The 15,897-nt window shown below is 53.0% G+C and overlaps 6 protein-coding genes across 6 annotated transcripts; all 6 read left to right on the top strand.

The window, feature by feature from the left end:
* Positions 1–194: 194 nt before the first annotated feature.
* Positions 195–3,464, top strand: CCMA1212_001158 (uncharacterized protein; the record flags this gene model as incomplete). Its single annotated transcript, XM_073698592.1, has 1 exon — positions 195–3,464. One exon carries the CDS (start codon positions 195–197, stop codon positions 3,462–3,464), a length of 3,270 nt encoding a protein of 1,089 aa, XP_073563984.1.
* A 2,259-nt stretch (positions 3,465–5,723) lies between these two features.
* Positions 5,724–6,581, top strand: CCMA1212_001159 (uncharacterized protein; the record flags this gene model as incomplete). The annotated part of the gene is made up of 5 exons (XM_073698593.1): positions 5,724–5,732; positions 5,910–6,023; positions 6,081–6,272; positions 6,338–6,451; positions 6,498–6,581. The coding sequence occupies 5 exons, from the start codon at positions 5,724–5,726 to the stop codon at positions 6,579–6,581; spliced, it is 513 nt and encodes a 170-aa protein (XP_073563983.1).
* Positions 6,582–6,679: 98 nt separating this feature from the next.
* On the top strand, positions 6,680–9,757 carry CCMA1212_001160 (uncharacterized protein; the record flags this gene model as incomplete). The annotated part of the gene is made up of 1 exon (XM_073698594.1): positions 6,680–9,757. One exon carries the CDS (start codon positions 6,680–6,682, stop codon positions 9,755–9,757), a length of 3,078 nt encoding a protein of 1,025 aa, XP_073563283.1.
* A 156-nt stretch (positions 9,758–9,913) lies between these two features.
* On the top strand, positions 9,914–10,633 carry CCMA1212_001161 (uncharacterized protein; the record flags this gene model as incomplete). The annotated part of the gene is made up of 1 exon (XM_073698595.1): positions 9,914–10,633. The coding sequence occupies one exon, from the start codon at positions 9,914–9,916 to the stop codon at positions 10,631–10,633; it is 720 nt and encodes a 239-aa protein (XP_073563284.1).
* Positions 10,634–11,228: 595 nt separating this feature from the next.
* Positions 11,229–14,269, top strand: CCMA1212_001162 (uncharacterized protein; the record flags this gene model as incomplete). The annotated part of the gene is made up of 8 exons (XM_073698596.1): positions 11,229–11,800; positions 11,855–12,173; positions 12,224–12,436; positions 12,491–12,545; positions 12,599–12,705; positions 12,757–13,109; positions 13,173–14,098; positions 14,225–14,269. The coding sequence occupies exons 1-8, from the start codon at positions 11,329–11,331 to the stop codon at positions 14,267–14,269; spliced, it is 2,490 nt and encodes an 829-aa protein (XP_073563285.1). The 5' UTR covers positions 11,229–11,328.
* Positions 14,270–15,464: 1,195 nt separating this feature from the next.
* On the top strand, positions 15,465–15,758 carry CCMA1212_001163 (uncharacterized protein; the record flags this gene model as incomplete). The annotated part of the gene is made up of 1 exon (XM_073698597.1): positions 15,465–15,758. One exon carries the CDS (start codon positions 15,465–15,467, stop codon positions 15,756–15,758), a length of 294 nt encoding a protein of 97 aa, XP_073563286.1.
* Between the last annotated feature and the right edge of the window lie 139 nt (positions 15,759–15,897).

The following is a 15,897-nucleotide window of genomic DNA, read 5'->3' on the forward strand; positions in this document are numbered from 1 at the left end:
ACCACTCACTTTCTCTCTCCCACAATCACCCTTCTCGCAACACCCGCACCAGCCAACCCTCCCTCCTATCCCAGCACTCGTCGAGAAGCACCCTCTATCATCACCACCTATCTCCAGTTAACCAGAACATACCTTTACGTCAGAAAAAGCAGCGCCACAACCCGCCCTGGGTGGTCCCAAGGCAACAGGACAGGATGTCTGAGGGACTCCATCAGGCCGAGGCCGAAAGGACCCTCAGATGGAAGCTGATAACTATCACAGAGTTGGAAAACAAAAGGATGAGAATCACCTTCCCAGGGAATGACGAGTCCATCGCCTCGGTGTTGTCTGAAGAGGCGAACGAACTCATTTGGGAGACATCAACGCCCGGAGAAGAAACCGTCAACGCAAAAGATTGGGTCGTCGTCAAGGTGTTACCACGAGGTCGTGATCTCTACGATCATTCGCAATTCGACAAGTGGGGACCCAAGAAGCGAGTCATCACTGGGACCATGTCGAAAAACCTACACGAACTTATAAGCATCCTCCCCCGGGTGGACCCCCCTGACGATGATTATTGGGATGATGGATTTGATGAAGAACGCATTGCAGCCTGGGAAGCGGCAGACGTCGCCACTCGAGGTGAGAAACCAGAGGCGAGACCCAAGCCGACAGTGGTGGCCGCGTACGTTGGGTGGAGCACGTATATGTCTGGACCGGTGCTTGTGAAGCCTACACGCAAGGACAAGGACGGTCGACTCTTGGCAAAAGCAGAGGTGGAATCCTTCTCGTGGAGAGGGAACTCCTTTACAGTCCAGCCCACTGGAAGCTCAGCCGGTAGGCAGACCATACCTCATTACCTGATGACCATTCCGGCCAACTTAAAGGCCATCAAGAAGTGGACGGACGGACAGGATTTCTGCGAGGTGTACAAGAATGGTGGTCGATCCCTGGGCGAAATCCGACGCTCAGCCTTCGACGCAGCCACAGCTCTCCGTTGCGGCATGGAAATCACACCCGTGGCCAAATTCGACGCACTCCCAACATCTGAGCTCATGAGACTGGACGCCAACCCGGACAGATGGAGTGAGACAATCCGCCCTGACGAACAAGAAGGACCCACCAACCCCCGAATGTCAGAGTTGGCATGCGACGCGGCCATTCTGCGCAGGGAACTGAAGACAATTTGCGGCTTTCAGTACAAGGTCCCATACATACGAGCCATGAGGTTCCCTCCCCAGCTGTTGGACACATTGATGAAGTTCGCCATGCAATTCCCAGAGGACTTGTTAACCATGGACCTACTCTTGTTAGCACTCATGGCATGGGCCGACATTAAGATGGCTCCAGAATCAGCCCAAGAGCTGTCCGTCACAGCAATCGAGGCCAAGTCGAAGACGGACTCCGAGGCATGGCCCGTCCCCAAAGTCTCCCTCGCGGAATGTTTGGTACTCTACCCCCATTGGCTGAGGTGGGTGGAAGTCATGAAGTTCGCCGAGTACCCTCACCTCTTCAGGTACGTGAGACGAGTCGTGGACCGAGACAGGAAGAGGTCCGCCTTGGTGATCAAGGAAGACTTGCTGGATGAGACTCAAGTCCTGGCTCTGTTGCAGGGAGTGAGGTCGAAGAGTCCCGCCCTGTCCACGACCGCCCGCTTCTACCTGTTGCCTCATCAGATGCCTGGATCTTGCATCCCAGCCATGAGGAACATGAGTCCCTACATACCCCTCACTAAAGCCCAAATCGTGCTGTCCGGACTACCGAATGTCTACTCTTGTGGTACCCCAGGATACGGAAGACTCGACACTCCGAGCGAGACTCCCCGACAGTGGATGTGCATCCCAACGCAGCTTGAGAATATCTCGTTTGTGGACGGAGCCACTCCACTCAGCTCGGCTCAATGGAACATAGACCACCTGTTGGCCCCTCATTCTAACATGCCCATAGTCTTCGCCCCTAAGATGGCAGCTGGTCCCATCTGGTCCGCGGACATGTCCCGACAGGGTACTATGCTGGAGGAAAGGGAAGACACAGTGTTGAGGGGACCTTCTTCAAAGGCCCTTGACCCAGACTGGAGCATCTCAGACGTCCTTGGGCCTGAGCAATTGGGACTATATCATCGATACCTAAGAGCCGCACTTGCTCGAGTGATCGAGGATGGTGGATTTACGCTCACCCAGAAACAGGTCATCGTGGGTCTCAATGGTCTCCCCGTGGTGGTCGGAGCGGCACCTCTGTCCATCGAGGACTTGAGAAGGGAGCCACCAATTGTCTTCGGTGGCGAGGACGCGGAAGCGGGAGTCGACCCCCAGACTGTGGTACAGGTGTGCGAAGAGGAAGCCCCGGGAGAGGGAGCATCCCACTTGTTCGAGGACATTCGCACCACCCTGTCCGCTACAGACGAGCTGAGACACTATATCTGGACAAGAGTGAGGGAGTCTCTAGACGCATCGGGTCCGCCACAGAGGACAGCTACTGCTTTGCTTGCCCTGCTAGGCCCCCCTCTGCAGATCGAGAAAGATTGTTGGGACACGCTCAACCGAGGAGAGAGAGACCTTAGTCTGAAGGACTTGCAGGACACAATAGACTCGAACACGGTCGTTACCAAATTTTGTCAGGCTGCGGGAGTCCCAGAGACTGTGGGCGATCCTCTGTTATACAAGGGCAACGACACGCTATCTGACTTCCTGGACGAAGTGAAGAGTCTGAAGAGTGCCTGGAGTCGACTGGACAACTGCGTTATCGGAAATGTTTCCTCGAGGAATCGAGCAATTGCAGACCGAGTCAGCAAAGTGAAGGAGAGATGGAGGAGCGCGCTGCAGGCAGTGAGACCGGGATCCCTGATTGTGGTGATGGAGGGTTATGTCCAACAATTAAGGGAGTCCGTCCTGAGCTCAGCTCCTCCGCCTGACACCTCACAACGGCCCACCCCTTTCCCCCAGTTGACACCCAACTTGAGGCCAACGTTGAGACACGCGGCAACGGCAACGGCAACCACCCTTCCTCGGGTTCAATCAAACCACTCCCGAGATAGCTCACGCCAGATCTCACCAGCCCAATCTGCTGTCATCGACCTCACGGAGGGCGAGGGAAGTCTCACGGATGTGGTGCCGACCACCTTAACGACCCCCCCTATAAGGCCACGAAGCACCCCTGGCCTGGGAGACCTGACCCAAGCCAGCCTCTTCTCTGGCACCGATACTACTTATACCCTCCCTAGGAACACGACTGAAGAACACCGCCGACAAAACGGACTGCCGCCCCGGGCATTCTCACTACTTCGTCCTTCCGCATCTCCCCTACCTCTCCCCAGGTTTAATTTCCAACTACAAGACCCCCAGAGTGCTACATCCCTCCACTCTATGTTGAACAGGTTGGAAACATCGCAGGAGCGACCCCGCTTCAACAGCCCACTGGTTAAACAAGATAAGGAGGACGTCGCCACTGAAGAAGCCCCTCCAGAGACCACTGTAAACAAAGCATAGTCTGAAGAGACTAACACCACCGGTGGACGTGAGGAATGTGACCCTTCCACTCTTTTTTTGCTAGCTTGCTATTCTGTTTTCTTATTTCTTTCTCTTCTTCTCTTCTCCTTTTTCCTTTCTCTTTCTTTCCTTTTTCTTTCTATTATCTAGACCGTGGATCAACCGCAAAGAGGGGCACCCACTGCGAGCTGGAGTTTGGGCGTTTGGGACCATGGGAAACCCGCTGGAAGAGGGCACCCATTATTGTGAATTAAGGATTGGCGTTAGAGGACTATGGGGAAACAGCTGGGAAGGCACCCATCATGGATTGGCGTCTGGGAAAGGGAAACTGGTGGTACTGCAAGGTCGTTTCGTTTACATCTTCTTGGAAGTCTGCCGGCTCCCACTCTCATGTTTTTTTCGAGTCGTCCCGACCGAGTTTTTTTTCATGGAGTCGCTGGGGGCAGCGACTTTGTCTGCCCCGTACTTAATATAAATTTAACCACACCTTCGCACTCATTGGACCAGTCTGTCTTTCTGCGTCTGTAGGGTAGAAATGATATTGCCTGTACCTGGTGGGGGACACTCTTCCTACTCTTCCGAAAGACCACGCCTCTCACTCCTAAATTAATGATTTCTACGAATTCAAGAGGCTTGTGAAAGAAGCAGTGCCAAGCAGAGGCCCAATACCAATTCTCTGTGAGCTCGTACATGTCTGGACGCCGGGTTCTAAGAAGTCTCATGGTCTGTTGTCCCTCCTCACGTGACCACCATCAAGTTCCTTCCACACCCACCACCTACCTAGCTTACCACTTGACCATACCTCTGGCATTGAGCCTGAGATCTTTCGCTTCTGGGCAATACTCTGATTGCCTTACATCTAGGGCAAGTTATTAGGCGGAGAGGCATACTTTGTCTGTGATCGCACTCTGTTACTCTTGATGCCCAGTCTTGCTAGTAGTATTCAAATTCACAGCCGTCGGTGGGAGTGGGGCTCGGACCACCACTGTTCATTTCCCCTCTCACACTTTTTTCCTCTTCTTCTTCCTCTTCTTCTCTCCCGTTCTCCAAACTGTTTCCGCCTACTCGCCCTCTCTTGGGGAGCCCTCTTCGATCGCGACATCGACGTTCAATTCAAGCTGCTGCCTCAACACCATCATAGGCCCCGTGGAGGGGCTGCTGATACTACCTAGGTATGTGTGTCCCCCTCGCAGAAATCTGTGCTACTTCAGTTCAGGTACGGAGTAGCCACAACCTCACCAATACCTGGCGCCTACCTAGCAGGTACCTAAGGTAGGTAGGTAATGTCGCACTTCGAGGTAATTCAACAGGCACAGCGAACCACACGGAGAACTTCCCGACCTTTACCATTCACCCTCCTTGCCGCTACGCCTCCGCAGCACGCTGCTCGTCGAAGGCCACTACACGGTACCTACTAGGTAAGTAATAGTACTAGGTAGGTTCGCACAACAAGGTGCGCTAACAGTCGACCTGTTTTCGACGGCTTGGGCACTTGTTGGGCGGCTTGGCAACCTCTTGGCGGCTACACCAGCTGGTGGGGGTAAGAACTTTTTTTTTAAGCTCACACCCTGCCTAGCCCAATACCTTGCTTCCCACTGTGCTGACACGTCCATCCATCAGGCCTAGTGGAACTGCGCGACGTGCTGCACGCCCATCAATCGACCCTCCGAATCTAACGACATGATATTTCTAGATCCTTTCCGTCTGGCTTGTCTTTTCGAAGACTTGGAGACTTGGCAGCCTTTTGGCAGCTACATACCAAAGTTTTTCCTTCTCTCTCTATCTTTTTCTCTTCTTTTTCCTTCCGCCGTGCATTTAGCACAACGTCACGTGTTTTGTCACATTTCGCACTTCTCACTTTTTCCTCACAAACGGTTGACTCTAAAGGACCCACACCATATATGTTTTTTTCGCCACTAGTATATCTACCCCGCTCGTGTTTCTCTCCGGCTTCCTCCACTCCTCTTTCTCTCCACCATCATCCTTGCAAACGTTCTACATACCTTACTCGCCTCCACACCGCGTCTTACTCTGTTCGTCTTCGCCCTGTCATCGATCGTTCCATCCCTGCCTTCAACACCCTCGCGACTGCTAGTTATGGCTAGCCCCTCGGACCTCCCGGCTCCCGCTCCCAGTAGCGCTGAGACCGCTGGAGACATCCCCATGACCGATTCGGTGAGAACCTGGCACTTCACACGTCTCTGCAATCTACGTACTCCGAAGTACTGACCAAGTATCCGCTACAGGTTCCTGAAAATCATGCCGCTCGTCAAGAGTCTCGGCACCCTGTTGTTATTGACTGGAGCACTGCCCCGCTTGTCGATCGCAATGGAACGACTCCCGCTTCTGGCGCGGAGACCATTGCACATGTCCCCATGGTTGACTCTGTGAGTTCCACTCCCATGCCCTGCGAGTGTCGAAATACGTGCTAACCTGTTCTTCCAGGCTTCTGGAAACACTGATGCTCCTGAGCAGCAGCATGTCGCTGTTGAACAAGGCACTGCCCCTCTTGATCACAATGGCCCGACTTCCGCTTCCAGCGTCCCCATGGTTGAGTCTGTGAGTATAACCACTCTAGCCTGCAAGTATCGAGTACATGCTAACCTTCTATTGCAGGCTTCTGGAATTCCTGCCGCTCGTCAGCAGCTTCAGCAGTATGGTCCCCTGCGAGAATGGGTACTGCAGTCTCCTGCCGCCCTTCAACAGCAGCACGTCGCTCTTGAACAGGGCACTGCCTCTCTTGATCACGATGGACCGACTCCCGCTTCTAGCGCCGAGACCATTGTAGACGTCCCCATGGTTGATTCTGTGAGTACATATATACCACCACTCGAAAATACACATGTCGAATACATGCTAACCCTTTATTGCAGGCTCCCGGAAATTCTGCTCCTCATCAAACGTCTCAGCAGCATGATGAAGACCATGCCAACACCACTGTTGATGTCACTTCCGTCCAGCCCAACGAAGAATCTCGCCCATATCGGGTATCATCTCGTGGTAACGACAAACTCACTGCCTTCATCTTGATAGACCAGAGGCTCGTCCCTGGATATCACGTGGATCATGCCCGCCGAGTCGGACGCAGTCTCGCACCAGCACTCCGCACCGATGTGATCCAACGTTGGGGACCTCACACAGAGTCCTCACTGACCATCCGCTTTCAAATTCGGAATGGAGAAACCTTGCAAACCTTCGCAGTTTGTATGATAGCCATGGCACGTCTTCCCAACGTGGCTACCGCAGAAGTCCTCCCAGTGAATGATGCTGTCATCGACTCCCACTTCAATGACCTCGTCACCTCGACCGACCTTGGATTTGGCAGCACTGGAAGAAAGTATCATGAACTGTTCTCATCCTTAGACCCCGATGCGTCCTTGGCTGAGCACATGCGCTTAAGCGCCGAGAATATGGTTCGAGTCACCATTGATGTGGTGGGATCAAGCTTGGCTGTCCATTTCCCTTCTCGATTCTGGAACACCCAGCTTCAGGAAATGCCCCCCAGTGCCCAAGACCTTGTCCATGCTGTGCGGAACATTCTCTCTAACATTGGGCATGACGACCTCTCTTCTTGGTGCGTCGTGTTTCCCGAGGAGGAGGGACATGATTTGCTTGAGGATTGGGGTCCTCTTCTCACCAAAGATTTGCGCCGCAGCCCTTATCAGAGGATCGCCTGCGACGTTCGCAACGGAAAGATTGATGATTTATCATACCGCAACATCAACCTCGCGGTCGACCGCGAGAACACTCACGATCGCGCAACAAATCACTTCTTGACCAAAGATGAGCGGACTGTCACACTCATTGGTGCTGCAGCCGATGAGGCCAACTGGCAACTGCAGCTGGCGGAACGATGTGCCGAGATTGACTTTGATGCTTGGGTCCTACCTCTCCCCGGCTCGGAATGGAATCCCCGAGAGTCAGATGAGGTGGATTATGGCATCAGGGCAACGGGATCTCCGACGAAGTTCTTGGTGGCTGTCCCCTTGGGAGGCCTTCAACGGGACCTGCTACCGGATGTAGGGAGCCCAGTTTCGCTCCACGTCGAAGGGCGTCAAAGGTTCCACAGCCTGCCAAATCAACAACTCACTGCAGCTCAGGCGGTGAAGATGACCGGCGCCCTTATGGATGGCCTCTCTGAAGCTGAGACCAAAGCGCGCCATTCTCACGATTCTGCAAAAAGAAGACTGGACAAGATGTTGCAGGAGCCAGAGAAGCACAACAGCGACGATATTGATGTCCAGAAGAAGCTCGTTGAGACCATACTCGATGCCAAGTATATGGAGATTGCGAGCCAAATCATCATGTCGTATATTGCCGAGTACACGAAAGAGGCTGCTGATGCATTGCCCGACGAGGACGACGATGGCAAGCGGTTCTACGTGGCATACCAAGCTGCAAAATTCCTTCGCAATGACGGAAAGGAAGATGAACTGATGCACCGCGGACGAGTTGCTGCATGGATGAAGATGCAATCCGTCGTCTGCCATACCCCTCTGGATGAGGAACTTGGGCAACCCTGCACTGGTGTCCGCGTGGACCTCCCGAACGATGTCGTCGCCGACGTCGCGCTGTTCCGGGTCGACGCACCGGTCCAACCCAACTGGCCTTTTGGTCTCACGCCACCGCCGCTGGAGCTCCTCGACATACCTCTCTCAAGCATGCCTGCGAACTTTCAGACCTATCTCAACAACCTCGCTCGTCACAGGATGGATGCCCGCAGAATTCGCATCGTGTATGATGTTGACGATACGTCCGCAAAGTTGGAATGCGACGCAATCAGCAGTCTGAACAACCTCGCCGAGAATTCCCCTGCGTCCAACTGGTGGAGTTGGCTCCTGTCCTTCGACCCTGCCTTTGCTCCGCCAGCCTTCGACCTCACAGTGCAATTTACCGGCATTGGTCAGTCCATCGCCCAAGGAAAATTCGTGGGACCGGCCATTGAAGCCTTCAAGCATGCCCGTCAAAGGAAGGTCTTCATGACCGGAGGACCGGGTTCGGGCAAATCCCACTTTGCGCTCATAGTTGTCAACGCCATATTGAGCGGCCAAGACGTTCCCGTTGCTCCTCATGCATTTCCGGAAGCCGCCGACGAGTCGTTGCCAAAAGATCCTATCAAGGACTCTACCCACAACGTTCCTGAGCCTCCCAAGGGAAATGATTGCAGTGGTCTCATAAAGTACCAAAGCACCTGGACAAAAACCCCCCCCAAGGACGCTCCATTTTCTCTCATCATCTGGACCGCCCCTCAGAACGCCCAGGTTGACGATGCGGTTAAGCGCCTGAAAGCCATGATGCCCGACAAGCGAATCATCCGCGTATATCCCTATGACCTCGAGCTTCGCACTTTGATGAAGCCCACGCTTGATGGACCTCCCGACCTTGCGATTCCTCACGACGCGCCGTCCTCTTCGAAGCGAATTCTTCAGCATCTCAACCAGTTTCAGCACACACAATACGCAGAGAAGAATCCGGCTACCGATGAGTATTCCTGGTCCCGCCAATTGCGTTCCGAGATCCAGCGCGATCCTCGAAAGTATGACTTTGAAAAGGTCTGGACTTTGCAGCTGAATGACCCGCAAAAGTTTCGCAACCACAAACGAGAGTACCTGCAGACAGCGAGACGTCTACTTTCAGAGTTCCTTGCCAAGGCAGATGTCATAGCCGCCACTCCCGCAGCTTTACAGATGCTCTACAATCATATGCCGAACCTTTCGCCACGCTTTATTGTAGTAGATGAAGCAGGGCGCATGACGGAAAATATGTCAATCATGCCGTTGGCTCGTCACCCAGAAGCGCCAGCTCTGTTCATCGGGGATACGAAACAATTCGGACCTATGGCTGTTGCTGAGCAGGACAAGGACTACCGTGCCCTCTTCACCCAGCAGAGAAAGCGTAGCCTTTTGCAAAGGGTCGAGGCAGCAGGCCAGTTGGACCACACTCTTACAAGCAACCATCGGGCATATGGGGACGTCCACTCATGGCCACAGAGTCTCTTTTACCCCACGGAGATGAAGTGCGTCAACGGTCGCAACGCATATACGCAAGGGATCCATGATTGGTTGATTGGCGAATGCGACATCTCTCCGCAACAGAAAAGCCGTCCGATGATGAACATGGTATTTGTGAACGTCGATGGCGGTCGAGAGAGTTTGATCGGGACTTCATATGTCAATCCCACAAATGCTCGCTATGTCGTGGAATTGGTATCGCGTCTACTGGCCTCTGCTCCTGTCTGGTCAATGGAGTCGTTTCTGGAACAACCAGAGAGTGATGGAATGAACTACAGCTAGGGGCGTATTCTCATCATCACAGGTTATGCTCAGCAGAAACGACTTCTCCAGCAGATGCTGAACCAACTTCCAGATTTCGAAGTGCCTCCAGGAGTGGTCTCAGTTCGAACAATCGACGATTCTCCCAGTCACCAAGCAGAGATCGTCATTTGCGACATGGTGCGATCAGACAAGACGGGCTTCATTGCCGATGAGAAGCGGCTTGCGGTCATGTCTACGCGAGCACAGGTCTTGACTATCATGGTTGGACAAGAGAGTTTTTTCCCGCTCGGTTCGTCGGCTTTGGCACACTTGCATCGGTACCTTAAGACTCGTGATTGCATCGTTACGACAACCGGCTGGGACGACTTTTGCACGCACTGTCTTTGTCCGGGCCACAGACGACAGGAGTGCCAGGCCACTCTCGTCTGCAGTTTCTGCCAAGGGGACCATGCCGGCAGAAATTGCAGATGGTCTCATTCACTCGACTTCCCTCGGTCCACTAAGGTCCCTCCCCTCGACGATGCCTTCCGCCCAGCGTTCCCTGCAGGAAAGGCAGCCAAAGGGTACCAAAGCAAGAAAGTGAAGAATACCCGGAAGCAGAAGAACAATGTCAGGATTGAGACGGCTGTCCAGAAGCGCAGGAAAATCGTCCATGACCGAGTGGTCCCACGGCTCCTTCCTCGTCCCAACGAAGACGACACCGTGGACGATACCGTGGACGATACCGTGGACGACTCGATTGCTGTAACATCGAATACCGCAGCCACAGCCCTGCCCGAAAATGCCGCCGCAGACCGAGTTCAGCCTGCTATCGATGAGTCTACCACTGGAGTTTGGGGAACCCTGCCTGACGCGCCGGATGCCGTCCAGGATCAGGGTAAGGTTGAGTGGTAGGGGATGGATTTTTGGGGTCTGCTTTTTGTTTGCTCTTTCCTTTTGCAGCATGGACCTTGTTTGAGTTCTCTTTCCGTTTCTTCTTTTTCCTTTTCCTTTTTTTTTTCTCTTCCCTTTTCTCTTGCTCTCTCTTCGCGACCTGGTTCTCTGGTCCAACTAATCTCATCGTCCGGCTTGTTCTCTCGAGAACTTGGGGACTTGGCAGCCGTCTCATGGCCGCTACATACCATATTAATTTATTTTTTTAAAAATCATTTCTCACAAAGTCTCATGTTTTGCAACATTGAACCATCCTCCACGTAAGCTTTTGGTCTGCCGCGTCTCTCGAAGACTTGGAGACCTACTACTCCATATACCACAGTACTTCACTTTACTTTGACTCTTTGCCTCTTCGCAGCAGCGCTCTCTTGTCATCTGCGCCAACGCGAAAGCAGATTTCTCTCGATGTGATTCTCACCGCACATCCCAGGTACGTCATATTGTCGCTTAGCTGTTTCACGATCCAGAAGAATGAGTACGTCGTGGCAGGTGCGGCACCTTCGATATAGAAGGACCATCCACACTCGCTCGTTGCGCCTTCCCTTCAAAGCCTAAGCGAGAGATGAAGCACGAAATTTTTTCCACGCACATTTGCAAATTGTTCGAGATGACACACTCTCAGAAAGCCTTCGGTCTTCCGCAAAGCGCTGCAGGTCATGATGGCGAGCCCTCCGCAAAGTGCTCAACGGCCTCCAGAATCGCCTCCAACGCCAATTGGGGACGATGACAAGGAGCTCCTTGGCCCGGTTCTGCAAATCACAATGGCCACTCCGCCGCAAAGCGCTCAACGCCCTCCGGATTCCTCACCCGGGCCAATTGGAGACGATGATAGCCAGATCGCTGGACTAGCACTGCAAGTACCCTCCTCCAGCTCAGCGTCTCTTCCGGCTACTCCTATCGCGCCAATTGGGGATGATGAGAGCAAGCTCCCGGGTCTACCACTGCAATTGGACTCTCCAACTTCGGCACTCCTCCTGGTGACTCCTATCACGCTGATTGAATGTGATGAGAGCAAGCTTCTTCATCCAGTTTTCCAGGCGTCCCCTCTCGTTTCATCTGGAACGCCAATCGAAGATGCTGCTCATCAGACCGTCGCATCTCCATCTGGAAAGCGTCCAGCCGCACACGGTATATCATAGAATCCCACCCACCGATTTGGCAGTAGCAAACTAACCTCTCTAGCAGGCGAATCGCTGGCTCGAAAGCGTCAACGCACCCGTGTTGTCCGCTCGGAGACCCCTGATGATGACTACAATCCTTCCAGTGATGAGTCTGATCTCAGCGACGCTCCGGACTTGGACGATGAAGCTGAGGCGATGCTTGATGCCGTGCCGATGAATCTCGATACGCCCGCACCGTCAAAGCCCGGCGATCTTGAGTCAACGTTGACAGCTCTCGGAGTCCCGAATGTCACTAACAGTCTCGATTGGTCAGAGGTTTTATACTCTGCAAGCGGAGGGACCTTGCAACTCCAACAAGAGATCCGGCAGTTCGTCAAGCGGTATGTTATCTGTATCCTTATTGTCGACGTGTATACTCATCCCTGTCAAGGGTCCAACAGGCCTCCCATCCCGAATCCAAGATTGACCCAGTTGCCTTTGTGGAAGATGTCGACAGGCCGAGTTGGCACACCCATTGCGATGATATGGATTCACTCTGGAATCAGTATCTTCAGGACATCAAGCCCCTTGTTGGCGACGACTACGACCTCGCAACTCTGGCAAAACCCTCTGGCGCAGTAGGAGCGGTCCTCCACATCCAATGGTAAGTCTGGCATGTTCCACTTCTGCTCCACGAGGCTAACATGACGCGCGGCAGGCATTATCCCACCTTCGTAACGAAGAAGACCAACATTCGTTTTGGGCATGTGCTGGTATGTGTGCTTGACAGTCCGGCGATCATACTTAGTCTAACGTCTTGCCACAGGACCCAACGAACCCAAGCCTGAAGCAACAAGTCCGTAAGATCGGTTGCCCTCCGACCGTGTCCGTCGCAGACATGATTCCCTTCCGCAACAAGTCTCGAAAGCCCGAGTAGGAGAAGGATTTCGGACCCTCGGTATGGCCCAAGCTCGTTCGACGAAGTATGAGCCTCAGCTACGACATCATGTCATCTTCCCCCATTGTCTTGCTCGTCGGCAAGCACTGTTTCAAAGCCTTCTTTCAGAAGCTTAGCAAGGATACCTCCATATCCCTCAAGATGGTCCAGTTCCAGTTCAAACTCTCAGTGTTCGAGGCATCTCCATCGTTCTATGTTGTCTACAACAGTACCACCAAGGAGATCAAACAGGTCATACTTTACACATTCCATGCCAGTCACTTTCTCTATGGGGCTGGGGCTCGCGAGGCTGCTTTTGCGGACCTGATCTGGAACATATCGGCCAACCTAGCTTCTATTCCAATCCGCTCAGCCCTTCATTTCCAGTCCATCGCAAGAGGTAAGCCTGACTCCCCGAAGTGAAAGAAGAGAAATCAGAGCTAACTTGCAATCATATATGCAGTCCCCGAGCGAACCCGTGAGATTGAACGTGAAAACGGCTTTCCAAAACTTGCGAAGGGACTTGCAACGCAGCGCGCATTTGGCTTTCCAAGCCTTGCCAAGGGACGAGCAAAACTCCGCGCACTCAGCTTTCCAAACCTTGCGAAAGGACGAGCAAGGACTCGCGAACTTGGCTTTCCAGGCCTTGCGAAGGGACGAGCAACGATGCGCGCACTTGGCTATCCACACCTTGCAAAGGCACGAGCAAAACTCCGCGAACTCGGCTTTCCAAACCTTGCAAAGGCACAAGCAAGGAATAGCGAACTTGGCTTTCCAGGCGGCAAGAAAGCCGCTGAAGTACAACGCAAACTCGGCTTTCCAAACCTTGTAAAGGGACGAGCAAGGCATCGCGAACTCGGCTATCCAGGCCTTGTGAAGGGACGAGCAAAAGACCGCGAACTCGGCTATCCAGGCCTTGCAAAGGGACGAGCAAAGATGCGCGAACTTGGCTATCCCCACCTCCATAAGCGCGCTGAAAAGAAAATTGAGCAAGCGCAAGACAAGCGAAGGAGTCAAATCATGACAATTCTCAATTTGCCAGAAGTGGGCTATATCTTCAGTGCAGTTGACGAAATCTGGACGCCCGACCGAATTGGAGAGCTTTATCAAAAATTTGCCAGCCTCCATGGATACCCCCAAGCTACTTGGACTGATCTCACTCGCGGACAACGCGCAAGCCTCACCCAGCGCATAAGACACGCGCACAAGGAGCTGTCAAAGTGGCGCGAATCTCCTGAGTCAGTTCTGCTCGACAAGCTTTTGGCACATAGGCTCGAACTATATGTGACGTGGTATGACAAGGCAAAAAGGCCCTATGGTTTGCAATTTGGTGAGAACCAAGGGCCGGATAATACAAATATCATGGCAAAAGATGGCTTCCATTCTGCGGTAAAGTTTTTTTGGCCATGCAGCGCCGCTCAAGGAAAAAACAAGCTGGTGTTCGAGGATTTTCTTCGGCAGGTACGATATCGTCTTCACCGTTGCCCAAGCATTCATCATCTGACATGCATACAGAAGTACGAGCAAGGGACTGCTTCAGAGGCGACGCCAGAGTCATGAGGCAAGTGTTCGGTTGGGTGCTATTTGACCTTCGATTTTCTCCTCTGTCTTTACGTCCGGGCGTTTGAGTGAAAGGAACTGGGAATATGGGGGGAACAGCTGGATGGGCACCCATTGAGAGACATCGGCGTTTGACGATTTCTTTCTGCGTTTTCTCTCTCTCCCCTCTCTCTCAAGGCTGGCTCCCCGGCTATATATATATATTTTTTTCTCCCGAGTCAGGCAGACCAAGGGGCTTTTTTTTAGTAGTCGTTACGGGCAGTGACTCTTGAAGATTGGGGCTTAATGGAACCTGTTACATGGAGCGACCACATGATCCTAGACGATGGCCAGACACAATTGCGCATATCCAGCTCAACATTGACGATGCCAAGTCAGCCACGACAAATCTCCCCCCCAAACGAGGTAGTCAAGGTTTCACTCCGAACGATATGACAGCCATCCTTACAACACGCCCGCACACCTATTAAACCTGCCACAAACTAGACTGTTGGTATATAACGCTATGGCCATTACCACCGTCACCATAAGGTCTCACGACGAACACCGCCACCTCACAAGGCTCTTTAAAGACGGCGACGCTGTCTATCTGCGACTTAATAAAGGCTACGAAATACAGGCATCCATCTCGCCAAAAAATTGTTTACAGTTCGCCAGACCTTTTAAGATCGTTGAACAGGTTAGACATACCCGAACACTGGCATATACACTCAGTTATCTCAGTCGACCACCTGGAACCAGCGCCGGCGACACAATCATCCCGATCCGCACAGCCGCCGTCCTCGAAGCCATTATCCAGGAACGAGTCCAGAACGGCACAACTCAATACCTGACGCGGATCTAAGGCCTCGCCGGCTCCAACAGTAGGTGGTTCACAGTTGACAAAATGGGCACCGACGCGGCGAAGCTGCTGCACGACTGGTACAAGCGGAAGTACGAAACAGCGCCAGCTGGAATTGAGAACGTTAATTCAGTCGTGTCGACAGCCGGTGACTGTGCTGACCGACCATTTGGTCACGAAAGGAATTGTCAACCACATGACGATAAAGACATCCGACCTGGTCAAGGCAAATGAAAGACTGATGGCCGCGTCCATCTACCTCAGTCAAATTCCAGATGGACGTTCATCATATCGCCGGCAACACGAACCTGGTGCCGGACGCGCTCGCAAGGCTTCCGACTTTGGCGACAGACGATGGGGAAAAGGACGAACGAAAGCGAGCTGGATGATATCTGGACACCTGATGCATGTCTGATGTCGACAACCCTGCATATGCCAGGCGAGCTGAAGCGGAAAATCGCAGCCGGATATGCCACGGACAAGCACTACAAAGCCATTATCCAGGTTCTGGACAAAAACGCCGAATGCATGGCCAAATTGACAGAGCAGGCGCGAGAAGCAAAGGAGAAGAACGTCAACAATCCCAATTGGAGAGAACGGCCAATCCGCACGCCGTTTGTCAGACAAGACGCCCTTATATACCGATGAATGGATCAAGAGACGGGAATTGATTTGGACGGCAGAAGACCTTGTACGGACATGTGAGACGGATCATCCCACGGCGAAGTTGTATCCTCAGATGCCAGAAACGACAAAAGTAACGGAGCACCCGAGGACAAACATCCAG

Source organism: Trichoderma ghanense (assembly GCF_004382785.1).
Source record: "Trichoderma ghanense strain CCMA-1212 chromosome Unknown scaffold_0, whole genome shotgun sequence".
Classification (NCBI taxonomy): domain Eukaryota; kingdom Fungi; phylum Ascomycota; class Sordariomycetes; order Hypocreales; family Hypocreaceae; genus Trichoderma; species Trichoderma ghanense.